The sequence below is a fragment of the Lepidochelys olivacea genome, assembly GCF_965140295.1.
Source record: "Lepidochelys olivacea isolate rLepOli2 genome assembly, chromosome: 2".
NCBI lineage: Eukaryota > Metazoa > Chordata > Testudines > Cheloniidae > Lepidochelys > Lepidochelys olivacea.
The window spans coordinates 77,802,380-77,821,537 of record NC_140412.1 but is presented as its reverse complement, the minus strand read 5'-3'; the positions used below and the strand labels follow the sequence as shown (position 1 = coordinate 77,821,537).

General features: G+C 41.7%; 1 protein-coding gene across 1 annotated transcript in view; it reads left to right on the top strand.

Annotated features, from left to right (window-relative positions):
* LOC311516743 (uncharacterized protein) overlaps positions 1-11,632 on the top strand; it is a 97,380-nt gene extending 85,748 nt beyond the window's left edge. The window contains exons 28-32 of the mRNA XM_084621086.1: positions 541-768; positions 2,338-2,568; positions 3,436-3,560; positions 6,077-6,436; positions 7,716-11,632. Of these exons, the coding sequence (XP_084477212.1) occupies positions 541-768; positions 2,338-2,568; positions 3,436-3,560; positions 6,077-6,436; positions 7,716-8,810 (2,039 nt within the window). The 3' untranslated portion in view covers positions 8,811-11,632. The remainder of the gene's footprint in view (positions 1-540; positions 769-2,337; positions 2,569-3,435; positions 3,561-6,076; positions 6,437-7,715) is intronic.
* Positions 11,633-19,158: the final 7,526 nt, after the last annotated feature.

Below are 19,158 nucleotides of genomic sequence, written 5' to 3'. Positions count from 1 at the left end.
GGGGCTATTACCTATTTATTGATAGGACTACATTGCAAGAAATGTTTGTGTCCAGAACAGGCTTAATTGAAATACCGCTTGTCAAAGTGGAAGTGTTGAAATCTCTCAGTATTATGAGTAGAAAATTTGAAAAGTCTCAGTAGTCCTATGCTGTTTGAATACAATGCAAAAAGAACTCTCAAATACATGGTCTTTGTCTTTTGAAGTATGTGGTTCGTGTTCTCTTTTTGTATCTCATTTGTTGTTTGTAATGGTACTTTTGAACTATAGTTCTGTTTTACTTAGTTTTTAAAATGTATTAGATTTAGAAATAGATGTAGATTTAGTATAACCTTGCAGATATTTCTGTAAATATTAAGAGTTAAATCTTGACCCCATTAAAATCAAAGGTAAAACTACCATTGACTTCAATGGAAGCAGGATTAGATCCTAAATTCCTATTACTGCTTTTTATAATCCTGGAAAAAGTCTGAAATATTTTTAAAAGCAAAATTTTTTGCACACACACAAGAATGTAAGCTTTCACGTTTATATTTGCAGATTATTCTAAGAAAACAGCCACGGGTACCATTGTAATTCAGGTTGTGGATGCCAATGATAATTGTCCAACCATTGTGACTCCAGCACAGACTGTGTGTTCAGATGCAAAATTCTTCAGTTTTACAGCTGAGGATCGAGATGCTTATCCAAATAGTGCTCCCTTCTCTTTTACTGTCATTGATGAGCCTGAAGGGATGGCAAATAAATGGGTAATTGGAGACATAAATGGTAAGACAGTATCAATTTGATTTATAATAAACATTTTAGTAAAATAATTTTCAGTTCTTTGTAGTTCTGCATTTATATCACATTTTGTTAACTCTGGTCAGATCAGAAACTTAGGGCTTGATCCAGCCAAAAAGGACATGCACATCTGCTGTGCCACACTAGGAGACGCATCAAGAGTTTGAAGTTTGTCTCCTCCCTTGTTCATTTCTAATGGCCATGGAATACAGAATTATGTATTTTGGAGTTGAAGTGGTTCTGTGTAACCTGATCACTTGTGTATTATAATTGGGCTCTTGAGAATGATGTTGGAACTAAGACCCCTTCCCTCCCCGTGTCCCCACAGCATTTAGGTGACAGATGTTCCTCTCTGCGTGACTGAATTTGCAGCCATATAACTGCAGTCAGCTGCAGGGCTCACATTCCTGAATGGCAGTTCAGTTCAACAGTTGAGCTATGGAGAAATAGGAAACTGCCCTGCACATGAGCTAGATCAGTGTTTCCCAAACTTGGGACGCCGCTTGTGCAGGGAAAGCCCCTGGCGGGCCTGGCCAGTTTGTTTACCTGCCGCGTCCGCAGGTTCGGCTGATCGCGGCTCCCACTGGCCGCGGTTTGCGGTGCCTGGCCAATGGGGGCTGCGGGAAGTGGCAGCCAGTAAGTCCCTCGGCCTGCGCCACTTCCCGCAGCCTCCCATTGCACACTGCCACACCCAAATACCTGTGCAGGTACTTTAGAAGAAGTGCTCCAGGTAAATCAAAGAGCTCTTTTGCTCAACTGCTGATCCTCCACTTCCTAGGCAGCTCTACAATTCACCACTGCAGAGCTTTGCCAGAGGGCTGCCACAGCAGAGTAACACCTCTCCAGAACAGATTAGCTTGCTTGCTGCCTAACTAGCGTTTACAGCCTTCACATTTGCTGCAGCCCACATAATTGCAGCTACATTGTTTTGGATGGTAAGTTAAACATGTCCGTATTATCCAGAATCAGTCCCGCAGTGCCCAACCCAAATAATACACAATCTCCATGAGAGCATGGCTGGGGAGAAATCCTCCCAAGCACTTGTGCTCACATCTAATCAGGGAATGAGGGAGAATCCTTTGATTCCCATACCCACCCCAAAAAATCAATGCACACAGACATGTTGCAGAGCTGTTCTTCATTATACCTATAGGGATACTCCTAGGAACCTGCTCCCACCTTCTCAGCACAATTGCAGTGTTTCCATTATGTCAGGGCCCTTCTTACCTTCTGAAAGTGGGAGAGGACTAGACAACTGTAACTTGTTACAAAGACAAATAGTATTTTGGGGGGGTTCATACGGACAATTCAAATTTTAACAAGGCTTTTCCACAGTCAATAGAAATTAGAAATAAACATTGGTTCTTTTTTGCCAGAGTGTGAATTATATGATGAAAATAGCAATTGGTTGTGAATTAAAGTAAATTCTATTGCATTGGTAGAATTTTTTGTTTGTTTTTCTTTAGTTAGAGAGTGATTACTAACTTTCTCTCCACCCAGTTCTTGTTTCACTGATTTATGTTTTTCCTTTACCCCGGTCCTGTCCCCACAAAGCAACAACCATGCAGCTGTTACTACCACAAGATGTAAAGGCCAGCACAAATAAAGTTCAAATTTTAGTGAAAGATATGCAAGGTTTAAGCTGTGCTGAAAAGCAGATCCTTACACTGACAGTTTGTACCTGTGTGAATGGGGGTTCCTGTCAAGACAGACTAATCAACTCTTCAGTTGGGCTGGGAGCTGGAGCAATTGCACTAATTATCTTGGCAATTTTATTATTGCTACGTAAGTAACTGTTTTATATTATTTCTTAAGCACTGACTGCATGTTCTATGAAGAAGCAATGGTCCCTACCCCAAGGGGTTTATAATCTAAGTATACTCTGTGGGTGAAATCATGAGCCCACTGGAGTCAATGGCACCGTTCCCATTGACTTACAGTGGCGCCAGGATTTCACCCTGGAAGTATTAGAACTAGGATGCGGCAATAGGAAACTGTTTCAGTCTTTCCAGTGGCTTTTAAACAAACAATTAACATTTGCTTATGATATGCTAAAGGACAGACAATAAAGCACTGAGAAATCCTTTTGGTTTTTCTTAGGGCTCCTCTTATGGTCCACTGAATCACCACCAGAGCCTTCCCATTCCTTTCAAATAATGTCACCATGGCTGCTGCCTCCCCTCTTCAAAGGCCCCTCTTCAAAGTGTCAACTCTGTTTCCTTACTCCAGTAACCCAGCTGAAAACACAAGCAGACTGGGGTGGAATCCTCTACTTAGGCAGTGGCAAGATGTTCTGTATATTGAGTCAGCTATTTATAGCAAAAAAAAAAAAAACAACAAAAACTGGAGCAGGTGGACTTAATGAGGGCTCAGTTCGGCAAGGTGGTGACTTTAGTGGGACTACTTTATATGTACATAGTTAAGCACATGCATGAGTATTTGCAGAATCGGAGCCATAGTACACATTCATTATCTATTGACCATAACTAAATAAACTCTGCATTAAATCGCTAAATTTCTGGAAAACTTGCATCTACCCTGTGTGCATGCGCAGACAGACCAGATGTTTATTACCTAACTACAGACAGTTACCTAAACATGATTTGAACTCTAGTTATTGGACATTTAATGATACATTGTGTTCCCCTACAGTTGTGCCACTCTTACTGCTGTTTTGCCATTGTGGATCAGGTGCTAAAGGATTCACAGCAATACCTGACAGTAGTGAAGAGATGTTACGTAAATGGAACAGCGAAGGGGCAGCACCTGAAGACAAGGCAAGTATACCTTAGCCCAATATCATCTTTGTTTTCTTTTAACCTAAGTATTTCAATTTCTCACTTGGTGTCAGTTTTAGATTGTGGGTTGAGATTTCAAAGCAGTGCAGGAGATTTAGCCACATGTTAACATTAATTAATTAAAAAATGTGTGGCTAAATTCCATACGTCACTCTAGATATATCAACCAAAGTGTCTAAATTGCAAAGGAAAAGAAGAGTGAAATAATCAAGCAAATAGTGATTCTCACAGTTCATGACAACTGCACCTGTATTTCCTCCTCGTGGTCCATCAATGGCACTTGCTTTTGCCTTCTGGCTCCCCATCCATCACCTCTCCTGGGTGGAGACCGAACAGGGTTTTTTCCAAGCTGCATAGTTCTATCTACACCGTGAGTTCTCCAGCAAGCCAGACAGCCTAACAGGATTGCGTCTATCCTTTGCTTTCTTCCCAAAGGCTATGACAGTTGCAGTTGCTCACAGTTACAAGTTACCGCAAGCTTTTCCAAAGTATACACGTATATTCTTAAGGTGAAAGCATTCCAGAGAAAACCTAGCACATGTATAGGTTTTTATTGTTTTTACTAATAAGTCTACCAGAGTTCACCACCCCCTATCCCCAACAGCTCCAGTAGTAGCTCTGGTAAAAGTCACTCCTTCAAACCCTTCCACAATGACTGGGCACCCTCTCCCTCCTACCTGACCACCTTGGATAAAAGATCCTGTCTGTTTTCTGGATCAGAAAGAAGGCCCTGAGAGTCAGTGTAAACTCAGGGTATTTATTCAAAAGCCCTTTCTTTGTTGGCCTTTGGAGAATCCAGTTTGAATCAGTATATGTGAGCCTTTGCAGATGTTGGTACTTCTAGGGAGGTGTTACAACCTGGGTGAATTTGCCTAATCATTCCTCACTGTTCTTAATTCCTGGAAGAACTCTGGTCATCCTACCCCATGGAATTACATACAATCCCGAGCCCACAATAACACCTTTGGGCAATTTAAATTTATGTATTGCAGGAAATTGCCACATCTGCCATGATGATGCTGTTTTTCTGAGTGGAAAGTGAGGAGTGGGAGTGTGGGAGAAATACTGGGGTGCGTCCAGTACCTGAACCACAAAAGAGAGAAATATTTCCATTCACAAGGGAAGAAGTGTCCCAGTCGGTGGGTGTATTAATGCAGCAGAAAAATGGTGGAATGGGAAGCTTCATAGCCTCTTAATTTAAAGTCTGTGGGCGGTATCCAAACTTAAGTGCCCAGTGTTCCCTTTCAGTGAGGTATGGAGGAGAGAAAATATGATTTAACTGGATCAGAAATGGCTGCATGGAGGAGAAACTGAGGGAAAAAGTGAATACTTGGCATGCTGGCTGCCCCACAAAGCCCCAGTGTGTCAACTGCATAAGGCTGAGGCTCAGGTGGGGTCTGTGCAGAACCGATGAGTAATTACTAACATTGGCATCATCCCTCCTGACTCTGGTAAATATCCAGGTGGAATTAGTGGGGCGTTAGCTTTTCCTTAGAGCCTGCATCCCCCTTGGAAAAGCAGCTGGTGAAAGAGAAAGTGGCAATATGGCCAAGCTGCCATGAGAGAGAAGAAGGCCAGGCAGCATCATAGAAGGGCCGGCAGAACCTGCAGAGGCTCTAGGATCTGAGGGTTTAGGGTGCGGCATGAGATCACATGCCTTTTTCACTGAAAGGAGCATTTTGAAAAATTTTGCCAAGTAAGCTCGCTGGAGTTTCCTGATTCTCTCTGATCACTCAATAACAGACCTAAAAGTGGCAGTTCTTCAACAAAAAAAACTTCTAAAACAGACTCCTATGTGAAACTGCAGAACTGGAATTAATTTGCAAACTGGACACCATCAAATTAGGCTTGAATAGGGAGTGGATGGGTCATTACACAAACAAAAAACTATTTCCCCATGCTTTAAGTTTTCCCCCTACTGTTACTCTCACCTTCTTGTCAACTGGTTGAAATGGGCCATCCTTATTATCACTACAAAAGTTTTTTTTTCCTGCTGATGATAGCCCACCTTAATCGATTGTTCTCGTTAGAGTTGGTATGGCAACCCCCATCTTTTCATGTTTGGCGTGTGTGTGTGTATATATATGCTGTATTTTCCACTCCATGCATCTGATGAAGTGGGTTTTAGCCCACAAAAGCTTATGCCAAATAAATGTGTTAGTCTCTAAGGTGCCACAAGGATTCCTCGTTTTTGCTGATACAGACTAACATGGGCTACCACTCTGAAACCTGATTTTCTTACTTACCCCTTATTGGTTTTAGTAGGGAATGATATAATGTAGCCCTAAAATGGCTTTTGTGAGCTTCCTTGGCTACACCGTCATAAAGGCTGCACCCTTTTTCAGGGGGCACTTTGCCCGTTGTAACAAAGTGTCTAATGCCAAACCAAACAATCATGCCAACCACCTCACTCCTGGATCCTCAGCCAAACTGCTTAGAGAATTCTATGAGCAGCACAGAGCATGTTTCATGTTGTATTTTAATTATTCTTTTAGGGAATGCTAACCCTCATTGCTCCCACTGCATTGGACAACTCAGCAGCAAATGTGCGCAGTGGAGCAGCAGCAGTGATGGGTGCAGAGGCAGCTGCTACAGGAGGAGGCAGTTCTCGATCTCATATTGACGGACGCTATGGTAATGCTAACATGAGCAGTGGGAGATGGGAAGAGCAAAGACAACTTCTTTCTGGTGCAAAATATGGAGCAATGGGAGCTGGCGGGGCCATGGCAATGGGAGCTGGCGGGGCCATGGCAATGGGAGCTGGCGGGGCTATGGCAATGGGAGCTGGACGGGCCATGATGACAGGACCTGAAGTGGGCATAAATGAAGCATTTTTCAGAGAATACTTCAGTGAGGTAAGAGTCCTGCTTGAGAATATCAATATATTGATGTTATTTTTTTAAAATAAGTAAATCTTGTGGAAACAAGTTGTTAAAGGCCATTAAAATATTTTTAGGTTTGAAATAGAATTATCAGGATTATTTATATGATATATATTTTGTTTTAAAATAAATGTTGTCATCACAATCTGCCATGTTTTCCTTAGGCCCAATCTGGCAAAAGACATAACCATGTGCCTTTATTTTGGCTTCAATAGGATGATTGCCACGAGTAAAGTTACACACATTAAGTCTTTGCAGGATCAGAGTTTTAGTGTTACACAAATGCTGCACATTTAAACCAGAATGCACTGTTTTCCACTTCCAGCTATTACACCTTGTATGAACTGAATGATTTGAATACATCATAGAAATTAGTGATGAAAAGCACCAATTAAGTTTTCTAGCGCATCTCCAAAAGAATGAAGGGATACATTTTTGGGGAGATGAGGGAAGGAAGAGCATAAATGGACACCAGTGTAATAATAGTTGATTTGCTCCAAAAAAGTGAAATATTTTTAAGGGCCCTATCAATTTTAAATCACTCTCTAGTGAGTACAAACTGGTTTTAGCTACTGTCTCTGAATCCTGCTGATAATTTTGGGGGATTTAGTCAAATTTTCCTATTTGGTTTACATGTTTTTCTCTGCACCATCAATTGCTTTGTGAAATATCCACTTACAAAGAGGAATCCGCAAACTGACTGACACCAACTGCTGCCATCTACGCAAAAAGACCGAAATCTTCTTTTCTTCTGTTGGCTTTTAGTTATAGTATGTTGAGGGTAAGTCTGTACTACAAGATAGGGCTATGATTCCCCTGCTCGTGCATATATACTTGTACTAGCTCTCCCTGAGGTAGGATGAAAATAAATAGCAGTGTAGACAGGGTTGCATGGGTAGCAGCAATGGAGGCATGGTTTAGCTGTGCCAAGTACAAACCCACCAGTTTCAGGTGGGTTTGTAATCAGTACAGCTTGTGACTCTGCTGTCGTTACCTGTGTTACCGTGGCTACACTGTGATTTATACTCATCCTAGAACAATGAGAGCTAGTGCAAATATGTGTATGTTAGCAGGGCAATCACATCCCTAGCTCATAGTTTAGATGTGGCCTTAGATGTTGTTATAACAATATTAAGTAAAAAATATTCCAACAAAAATGCAGTTGTTTTTTAAAAGTTGGTAATGTCCCTTTAAAGTTTTGAAACAACATTTGTTAAACAGTTTTTGTTTGCTTTTGTTTCCTTTATTTTAGAAAGCTGATGCTTTTGCTAGTGAAGATGAAGCTCAACTAGCGAAAGACTGTCTCTTGCTTTACTGTCAGGAAGAAGCAGACTCCTCACATGGTTCCATTGGCTGCTGCAGCTTTATTGAAGATGACTTGGATGACCGTTTTCTGGATGATTTAGGAGATAAATTTAAGACCCTAGCAGATATCTGTCTGGGCAAACATGCAGAACTGGAAGTCAGCCAGCGTAGTTCACATGTGTTGAAAGACAAGAATGCTAGTCCAGCCATGAATGAGTCAGGTTTGTGTCTTAATGATGCATTGCCACTGTTCTTAGATCAGCAAAATGCTTTCAATTCAGAACATACCTATTCTTTAGGCACCAGCTTCCAACCACCTGAGCCTGTGCGTAGAGTAAATAGCATAGGTTCAGAAACTGTGACACGGGAGGTGGTCACTGAAACATCCTATGCCTCTAGGCCTGGCCTGCAACAAGCTAGGCCTATTGTTGATCCCTTGGCTAATAGCAATGTTATAGTGACAGAAACATCCTATGCTGCTGACCCCACGGAGCGACCCACCACAGGTGTTCTTGATCCTCAGTTTAAGGAGAGCATTCTTGTAACAGAAAGAGTGCTCGCCCCGGCTTCTGGTTTGCAGGACATGTTAGAAATTCCTGACTTGCCAAATGGACATAATGTTCGGGTAACAGAAAGGCTGATTAGGTCAGATGACACTATGCCTGAACTCTTAAAAGTTCACGACTTCCCTGATTCACAGTACATTGTTGTGAGGGAGAGGGAGAGGCTGCTTGTACCTAGTTCAGATCTAAAGGCCTCGCTAAGCATTCCCGATTTATCAGAGGGGCAGAATGTGGTGATAACTGAAAGAGTGGTTACACCCACCTCAGGGCTGCAGGCTAGTTACACAACTCCAGCTGAGGTTTCAGGGATGCAAAGCGTAAGAGGGCAGACCACCATGTCTGGCCCTAGAAGGCAGGAGCGTATACTAATCACAGACCCGCCATTTAACCAAACAGGCTTAGGTTTGGAGGATTCTTCTACCCTGAGTAAGTCTTCAAAGGTCACAAAATACAGCACTGTACAGTATACTCGCTCATAAAATACATATCCCTCAGACAGCTCTGCTAGGCATCATTTATATCTCTACCAGCAACACTGGCAACTTTTTAGTATCTCAAGATCTCAATTTTCTTGTGCTTGTAAAAATGGCATGAATTTTCTTAGTCGTTTCTGTAAATAAGAAATATGACCAAGGGAAAAAAAGCAGCTGACTTTACAGTGTTTTATAGCAATGCTTTCATAGTGGACAATTAATAAGAATAATGTTTCCTTGTTTTTTCCTTCTCCTACTGTATAATTCATCATAAGTAAGATATTGCTGATGAAGGCGAAACCCATCACCCACATGCAGAGATGATATAATTAGAAAGCCAGAAAAGTCTTGAAAAACACTGTAATGACCAACCAAAAATGTTGTTAAACTAAATTTCTATGAACCGTTTGTCTCCTGTGTTCTAAAGTGTCTTGCAGGAGCTCTGGACCTTTACTCATCAGTTTCATTCCCTCTCATTTAAAAGGACCAGAAACAACTTTTCTCCACAGAGATGGGGGCTGTATATGCAATATCCCAGGCTGTAGCAGATTTACAAATGGAAGAATTTGTCAGAATTTCAGAAATAATTTGAGTCAGATAATGATCTCGAGCTGTGAGGTGCACACTACCTCAGAGCTAGGAAAACCTGTTCCTGTGAATGCACCCCAAAGAGTAGTAGGTTTATCGGTGTTCGGCATATGTTGACGTCACATAGGAGACCAGATCTTTCAACATCTAATCTGAATTTTGATTTCTGCCCCATCTTTCTGTTACATATTTACCTTTTTAAGAAACATTTTAATACCGTAGCCTTGAAAATAAACTTGAAAAAGATAAAACTATTTAACATGTTACCTTGAAAAAGTAATTTCAATTGGGCAGGGATGGTGTCCATAGCCTCTGTTTGCCAGAAGCTGGGAATGGGCAACAGGGGATGGATCACTTGATGATTACCTGTTCTGTTCATTCCCTCTGAAGCACCTGGAATTGGCCACTATTGGAAGACAGGATACTAAGCTAGATGGACCTTTTGTCTGACCCAATATGGCCATTCTTCTCTCTTCTTTGTGAATTTTGGTTATAGTTATGGTTTAATGCTTACATAATAAAATTAAAAGGAAATTTTCCCTGTACTGATTCCAGTCCAGGCACCGAGAAAAATATGAGAATTTCTGTTGCAATATTTCCTCAAGACGCCTAAATAATTTGCAGATCTTGTCTGTAAAGATTTTCTTTTCACACTGTGCCAAAATAAATGTGCCACAATGTAAGCCAAAATAAAAGTAAAATAGAGGGGCACAGTCCTGCCGAGAAGCCAAGCAGCCAAACCTGTTATGTTCCCAGAAATGCTGCTTATGGAACTCACAGGAGTGATAGCCAGAAGCTGTGAAATCAGCATTTCCTGTCATTCAAAGCAATGCTTGCACCTTGGCACATAGTTTGGAGTGTAAGTAGCAAGACAGCTGAGCTGTCTGCAGACCACTGAATACTGAAGTCAGTTACTTTTTGACGTGTTGCACCAGCTTTGATGTAATGCACACAAGCATTTTAATTGTCCATATTTTTACTTACTTTTATTGGTCATGAAATAACACATGAAGCAAACATAGCTCTCCCTCTTCTTTCCACCACTGTGAGCAGAAATGTAGGGCCAGAGATTCAGGCATAATTGAGATCACTTAGACATCTATAGGACCTGATTTGCAGGTGCTATCAGGTAAATGACCTAAATCATGTTGTAAAATTGCAGACTCAAAACTGGAGGTGCAGGTTAAAATTTGACATCAAGAGCCAGATCCCACTTCCACTGAAGTTGATGCTAAAATTTCTGCTGACTTAACTGCTGCTGACTGGGGCCTTGCTTATACACTATTTGGTGAGAAATGAGGGAGCTCACTTTTTTACAGAACTGTCCATTAGTCAGTTCATTTTTTTCTTGATATTTAAATGTTGGCAAAAGGGAAACACATTTACTCAGAAGGAGGGGAAAGTAATGTATATCTGAATGTAAATATTTATTTTTATGAAATTTGGGAAAACCCAAGTGAATTTTTTTCAAAATCAAAGCTGGAAGGTGTTATGAATAGGAGAAGTCACCTTAATGCTTTTTGGAACAGTTATGACACAGTAAAAATATTACGAGTGTTGTTAATTACCATTTAGTGCCTACGTATTAAGGCCCCGAGCTTGCATACACTTATGCACGTGACAGATATGGGACTGCTCACAGTGGTTAAGTGAAGCACATGAATAAGTATGTGAAGGACTGGGGCCTTTGATTGCAGAGACAGGACTTCAGTGGGGGTTCTGATTATTACTTTCAGTTTCACTCCATTTCTAATCAATATTTTCATCCAATTGCATTGGTGTGTGTTACCATGTTATTTTCTGCCTGAAATTTTTTTAAATAAAGATATATTTGAAACGGGGGGGGAAAGTACCAAGAAGTGTGTAGAAAGCAATTTAAACAGAAACTTGTATTATATTTAAATAGGGAAAAATATGAAAATGAGAACTATGGTCTTTGTTCAGCACAGGGTATGTAAGCATGTGCCTAATTTAAGTACATGAGTAGTTCCAGGTAAGTCAGTGAAAATACTCATGTGCTTAAATTTGGCACATGCTTGAGTACCTTGCTGAACTGGGGTCTATATCTCTGGTTTTAATTTTTAATGTATATGGCATAGACTTGTATTTCATTCCCAAGCATGAATTTTGAATGGATAACTGCTCTTTTTTCCTGCATGTAGAGGAAATGGATTTATGCTGATTTTATACATGACCTTTTTTGCCGTGATTTCTATATTTTTATGGAACTTCAAATAAAGGAAAATACTGATATTGTCTTTTTCATTATTTATTTAGTTTAAAATACAGCCATTTAGAACAAAAATAGTGACTTTTTATTAACCTGTTTTTTTTTTCATTCCTTCCATTTGTAGTTATGAGTGCTGGGCTTTTCAAGGGAGGTGAAGGGTAGCCAGTGCCCAAGTCTCAGTGAAACTCAATAGGAGCTGTGTGTCCTACTCACTTAAATGCTTTTGAAAAATCTCTCTCTACCTAGTTGTTGTTAATATTACTTAGCATTGATCCAGAGCCTGCTGACGGCACCAGAATGCTGCATATTGACTTTCATGGGCTTTGTCTCATAGCCATATAGCAGTTTTACATCTTTAGCACACTTTACAAACATTAACTTTTCATCACAACACCTGCTGAACTAGGCATTATCTCCCACTTTACAGCTAGGGAAATTAAGGCACAAAGACTTGACATAACAGGATGATAACAGAAGATCCTGATACCCAGTATATACATATATTATTCTGAATTGCAGCTAGTCATCAGTTTGTCATCAATAATTGTACAGGATCTTGTGACAAATGCTATGAATAGCTCGTTTACTTTTAATTTCAAAATTAACTTGTTTCTCACATTGGTTTAGGCAATCAGAAATTAGGGATTTAAAAAGGACTGCTTATATAGCTAGTTTCCAGTTCACAATCACAACATCTAGCCAAAATTCTATCTTTAGTTGTTTTTTTTTCCCCAGAGTTCTATGGGTAATTATTAACTTACTCCATTTTCTATTAAAGTTTATTGACCTTACATAACAAATACACACATGTCTGAAGTGCAGAAAAGCAGATATTCAGAGCTAATCAGTATTAAAAGACTGGTGGCTCACAAATTAAATCAAAGTTCTGTATAATCAAATAATTAAGATATTTGCCACTTCTATATTGCATTTCATCCAAGGATCTCTCATTCACAAATAAGTTCAAAGAGTTTTTCCAGTAATTACCTTTGGTACAGAGTATGTGATTTGCCTACCACTTCTGCTACTCTTTGAAAGAGACATTTTAACCAATGTTTTATATAATTTCTGCAAACTAAAGCAAGCAGAACATCTAGATTTGATATTTTGATTTTGATAGATCTTTGTGTATCTGATTATACTATGGGAAGAATTTACAGGTCTAGATTAATAGAAACATATGGTCAGTGTTCAGCCACTTGTTAACTCTGTATCTGGGACCACATATACACGTATCTTCATTCAAGATGCCGCATTCTGTCTTTAAAAGATAATACAAGATGTCTAGTTTCATTATCTAAAACTAACCAGATAGTATTCAGAACACATTTATGTCGATGAAATATCAGTGGCAGGAGCTATAATCCAAATTACTGTTCAATGATTTCGTTTTCTGGCCAGTATTGACCAAGCACATATTATTTCACAAATGTAACAGGAAATCTACTCTAATACTGCAAATTAGCAGTGTGTGCTTAGCAACACAAGAAGCTTGAATACACTGTGTTCAGCTGGCAGACATCTTTAAGTAAATACTTTGTGTATTTACTACCACATGTTCGAAGAGAGCTCACACTTAACATGTCAGGAACTGACATCTTTCCTCCTCAGTTGTCCTTTATTTATCAATAGGGGGATGTCTATTCTCCTCCTTGTTTTTTAGATTCACAACTTTGGTGTCATCCTCAATAGCTCTCTTATCCATGCTGCTGTCTTTTTCTTCCACAGTACTGACAGTGTCACTAAATCCTGCTGGTTATCCCTGTCCAACATCTCCACAATCTATCCCTCTTTCTGTTTCCATTGCAAAAACCCAGATCCAGGCCCTGTTTATTTCTCTTGTTGGCTACTACAACCTACTCACTCTGACCTTATTGCCTTCCTTCTTCAAGCCATTCAAAATACAGCTGCAAAAATCAACTGCTTCACCTGCTTCTATGACTGGAAGATCATCATATCCTGCGCCTCTTCAAGTACCTTCTCTGACTGTGTTACCCTCATTAAATTTGGACTCCTTCAGTGAAATCTGGGCCCCACTGAAGTCAATGGCAAAACTGCCATTGCCTTGAATACGGCTGGGATTTGATCCCTTGTCCTCACCATTAAAGTGCTACACACATCTTGACAGTAAGGTACTCTAGTGATGGCAGAGGGTGAGGGGGTGTATAAGTATACTTATTTGCTAACTGTGTTGGTGTTCAATATATGTGATGCAGGATTTTTGAACGGTTATCTCTTGATCTACAGTCCAGTTAGTGAAGCTCAGCAAGATGGCATTTTGCTTTGTGTATACATATAGTCCTAGTTGTTTTAGCATTTTTCCTTTAATTATTGGAACAAATTGATAGTATAATTTTATTACCCTTAAAATCAATGATTTCATTTTAAAATATATATGTTGCTTGAAACTTACAAGAGACAGCTTATTCATACAACTGATAGGATGACAATAGACAGTGTATGATTTGGAAAAAGTAGCTGAGAAATAGATATATTCTTGTGCAGTGTGCTCTCTTGGCCTTTTATAATCCCCATAATTTACCTGTGACATAGTATTTAATCAGTACCTCTCTTTATTTTTTATTTTTTTAAGAATCTATTATCTTGAGTAAACAAAGCCCAAAGTGAAGCTATGAAATATCCTGGTTGTGAAGCAATTGAAATAACTGATTCCTTGGTTAATTATTCATAGAAGGTGTTTGGACCACAGATGAAGTTTAAACTCTCTGGGAGTAATGGAATGTTAGAGGACAGTATCTATATCTACTTAAAGGGCCCTTATCACCTGAGCACCTCACCAACATTAAATGAATTCATCCTTACTCCCCTCGTTTGAAGTAGGAAAGTATTATTAACCCCCATTGACCAATATTTTACATTGGTACTGCTCAGCAAGTATTGCCAACTAAATTTGAATCATTTAAGCCAAAGTTTTAATGAAAAGTAAAATTAGATCTACAAACCATACAGAGCTACATTGTCAGGGCTTTATCTTTCAGACGAAGCCAAATTATGCCTCCCAGATAACACTTTATGTCAGATTGAAATTTGAAAGGAAAGTTTTCTACCTTTAAACTTGTGGATTGCAATGATTATTGGCAGGTGGGAGAGTTTTTCTCTGTGTGCCCTGGCACTCAGAAGGGGTCTGCTCAATAGTTTTCCTAGTGTTGCCATTTATCACCAGAGAAACGCTCAACGTTTTGTCCTGCAGCCAAGAAGCTTGACTTTCTACTAAAAGAAAGATGCACCGAAATATTGATGCAAAAGGTCAAAAAGTATCTCATAGAATCATAGAATACCAGGGTTGGAAGGGACCTCAGGAGGTCATCTAGTCCAGCCACCTGTGCTCAAAGCAGGGCCAACCCCCAATTTTTGCCCCAGATCCGCAAATGGCCTCTCAACCGCCTCCTTAAGACAGTATCCCTGACAGATCCTGCCAAGACCATAGGAGCGTGACATGTGCTTATCTGCTGCCTGTAGTGCCTTTTCTTGGGGTCCTGTAAGAACGCTAAGGGAGCGTTCCTAGAGCCCTCTGAAGACCGGTCGAAAAGAAGGTAAAGGAAATGTACTCTTATTGCATGCATAGCTAGAAGAGGGGCAACATACCACCCATAGTTCTATCAGTTGAGAGAACAATGTCAGGAAAATAATCCACTCAAGCTAGCCCAGGTCAGTAGAGAAGTGCATAGCTATTCAGAGATTAGGACGATCTTTCAAATGAGAGGGCTACCATACAAACATGGAAGTTCTGTGGACTGAAGCATTATGATGTGCTAAATGCCACCGATAAACCAGGTTAAGACAGGCCTTCAATGCATAAACCATCAAAAAGTTTGCCCTTTTAACACTATTTCTAGCCTGAAAATCTCACTGGCCAACTCTGCTCCATTGTGACATCCCTAGCAGAAAACTGCTGGAGCATAGGATTAGGGCCTCACGCAATTGGGATTTTTTTATTAACTAGATGGTTTCCTTTGAAAGTTTCGCATTTAAACATTATTATTTTATATGCCTTTGAGAAAGCTCAGTGCTCTAGCAGAGTTTTCTGGCAGGCGAGATAGGGCAAAATATTATGATTTGAGATGACATGGCCAAATGAAGTGGAGTTTGCAAAAAGTTGTTTCCACTGGTGTATGTGCTGAATGTCCCTCTTTGCCTGAGTTTCTATAGTTTTATTTTGTAATTAATGTGGAAAACCCAGCTGCTGGGAAGGTTCCCAGCACTTCCAGTTCAGTTTATGAAAATGGAATTAGGCCTTATCACAAATGAAGCACTATCCAGTGCCATGATGATCCAATTCCTCTCTTTACAATACCTGCAGTATCTTAGTATTGTAACCAGTGGTAAAGGCTGACATAAGAAAAATAAAGCTTGACTGATACTCATCTCAGTCCTGCACCATGGTAGCCAATGGAAGTTTTGCTATTGATTTCAATGGGAGCAGGCCACCTATACGCCTGCTGGTTTAAGCCAGAACATCTCAAAAGCAGAATCCTGCCGTGCTGGTTTTGTAACATGAGCAAACTGTCAACCTTTGCTTGGACTGGTTCAAGGAATGCTGCCAAATCTGCAGCCCCCTGACCACAGGGATACCTGTCTCACACAGGCAGCAGTTTGAAATGTTCACATTGTGTCCTACTCATGCTCTAGGGGTACATAGTGTGGCATTCAGACTTCTTTGCGCTGAATGAGAGCTTTGGGGTTTTAGTAATCTGAGTCATCTGTGGAAATCAGGACGTCTCATCTTCTGTCTCAACCCTGCCTAGGCCACATGGCTCTCTGCTCCCCACAGGAATACACTCCCCTCAGCAAGCATGGCAGAGCAGTTTGGGGCAGATGGCTCATCGCTGAATCTTGGGCACTGTAACTGAGTGCCCCCATTGAATGGCTTTGCAGATGGCCCTAGATCTGTTAGAACCAGCCCTGCCCACTGGAGATTCTGTATTTTCAGATTCTGATTTACATCACCCCTACTTATGGAAATCAAAATTTAAACTCAAGTCATCTCCTGAAGTGAGGAGCAAATATTTGCAATAAGTGCATAGTGACTTAAACCACTAGATGGCACCCAGTTACTGCACTGACAGAAGACAGACATCCTGTAATTGCAAATAATTGGCAACAGAGGTAAATCAGGTACAGTCTTGTGCATATTACTGAAGAGAACAAGCCTGTAGCTGTTTGTATCACATGCAGCTACATGTACATAAAGTCCCTGAAAAATACCAGCAAAGGATAGTAACAGAAAGCAACTGAAAAAATCCACCCTGAACCAACACTACAGTATTAGGAGGTAAACACTAGCAAAGCCAATCTACCAATTTCCCTCCACTGTGATTACACCAGCAGAGATTTTTTTTGACCCAATTTCTTAGACTTTCCTTATTGATCCTAAAACACACACTTTACATAAACGTGACAAACTCCGGCCACGCAACACCCACACCCAAAGTAAAGTCTGGGCCTGCTTTGCCACCTCCCAATGAGCTCATGTACCTCTCACCTGCAGAGCTCGTGTCATTCATGTACGTGATAAACGCCTCCCACATCACACTACATTTTCCAGTGTGGTCATTAACGCTGTAAATAAGATGCCCTCTGCAATAACTTCTGCCACTGTGAAAGGACGAGTCCCTTGGCATAACCTAGGGCATTGCTGAACCTTTCTATAGAAGACTTTGTGGCTCCCCCGCCCATATAATGAAGAAAAATCATATATAATTCCAGCTTGGCCGGTTATTGAAGAACGTGCACTTTGGTAAGGGAATGATTTTAATATTGTGCCTGCTGGCTAGTCATGCAGGTGATAATGCCACTACTAGTTACCAAAACGCTACTACGCTCATGTTTTTTTTCATCTCTCATACCTTTAGTCTTCTTTCTACTTTATGTTCTCTTATTATCTGGGTAGCACCCTCAGCACATGCTGCAATGTACAGAGGTGAAATGAGCCAAACAAACAAGTCCCAGCTGCAAAGTGCTTCCAAACCAGCACAAAACGACACCAGAAGTTCTTTAACTCTTTTGCTTGCTCGCTCCCCTTCCCACTCTGGGAAATGCTATTTCTCCTCTCACCACTTCCATCTCCTGTTGTCTTTGCAGCCCAGCTTCCTTTGCCTTTCCATTAGCACTGGACAGGTAATGGGCCATATAGTTGTATATGTCCAGTGCAAGCAACGCTGTCCTCCATTACATGTTGTACAGGCTCAAGCAAGTGTTCACTTTCCAGACCAGCTATCTGGCACCCATTCCTGGTGTTCTGCTAACACGCCATTTTCACTCCATGAGCTGAGCATATGGGAAGCGAGCGCGTGTCAGTTGTAATCAGAATTATTTACACATCTCTAAACGTGGTAAACATATGTGATTATGCAGCCAGGGTCAAATTAGTTACCCAGGTGCAACTGTGATAGTTTGGCAATAGCCATAGTGCAATAGTCCTGTCATGTGTAGGGTGACCAGATGTCCCCTTTTAAAAGGGACAGTCCTGTATTTAAGCCCTCTGCAGTTGTCCCAACTTTTTCTTAAAACCGGGCAAATTGTCCTGTATTTTCTGTGTCCCCCCACCCTGCATCATGAGTGGCAGGTCCTGACTCTGGCTGGATCCCTGCTCCCCAGCTGCCCGCCCACCAGTGGTGAGTGGGGGAGTCCAGTGACCAACAATGGGGATGGGTGTGCAAGGCTGGTGGCAGAGCGAAGTTGCAGTGTGGGGTGTCCATCAGCCCAGCCCCCACTGCGTGCCAGCTCTCGATCAGCAGGGCCCTGCCCCCACATCCCACTTCCAGCCGGCCCTGGCTGTGCACGGCTAGTTGCGGAGGTTGGTATGTGCCGGCAGATGCCAGGCAGCGGCCAGTTACTTGTTGCCTCTGCTGCCCACCTATTGGCCCTTTACCTGTGCCCCCTCTCGTTGTCCTCTCCCTGCTCTGCCCCTTCACCCACCCACCTGCCAGCCCAGCTGCTCCTCCATATTCTCCTTGGCGGGGCGTGTCCCACTCCCAGTGCTGTGCAGAGACCCAGCCCCTGATCAGCGAGCTCAGCTCACCAGCAGCCTGGCCAGCAGGCTCCTTCCTTCCCCCACTGCCTCTGGAAAGCCCAAGACCTTCTGGAGCAAGCCCTGCGTGTGCCAAAACCCCACACAGCACTGGAACGGGGAAGCCTATCTGCCCCTCAGCTAAGCTTTGGAGTGGAGGGGTTGGGGGTGGGGAGAAGCGATTTCCAACCTGTTCCCACCCTGAACCTGCAGGCCCCACAAATGCCCCTCCAGCCCCAGACAGGGGCTTAGCACCCTCTTCACCTGTTTTCCCCCTCTGTGCCCTGGGACCTTCCCCCAGGGAGCGCAGGTCTGCTAAGCCACCTCTCTGGCCAGGTTTGCTGAAGCCCCTGCAGTCAGGTTCCCTGGGCCATGATGCATAAGACATCCTTAAGACTTAACTCCTTCCTGTCTGCGCTGGAACCGGGAAACAGGAGGTGGCTGGGTTTTGTCGGTGGCCAGCAGCAGCCTGGAAGTTTTAGCTGCCTTTTGACACTGTGCAGGCA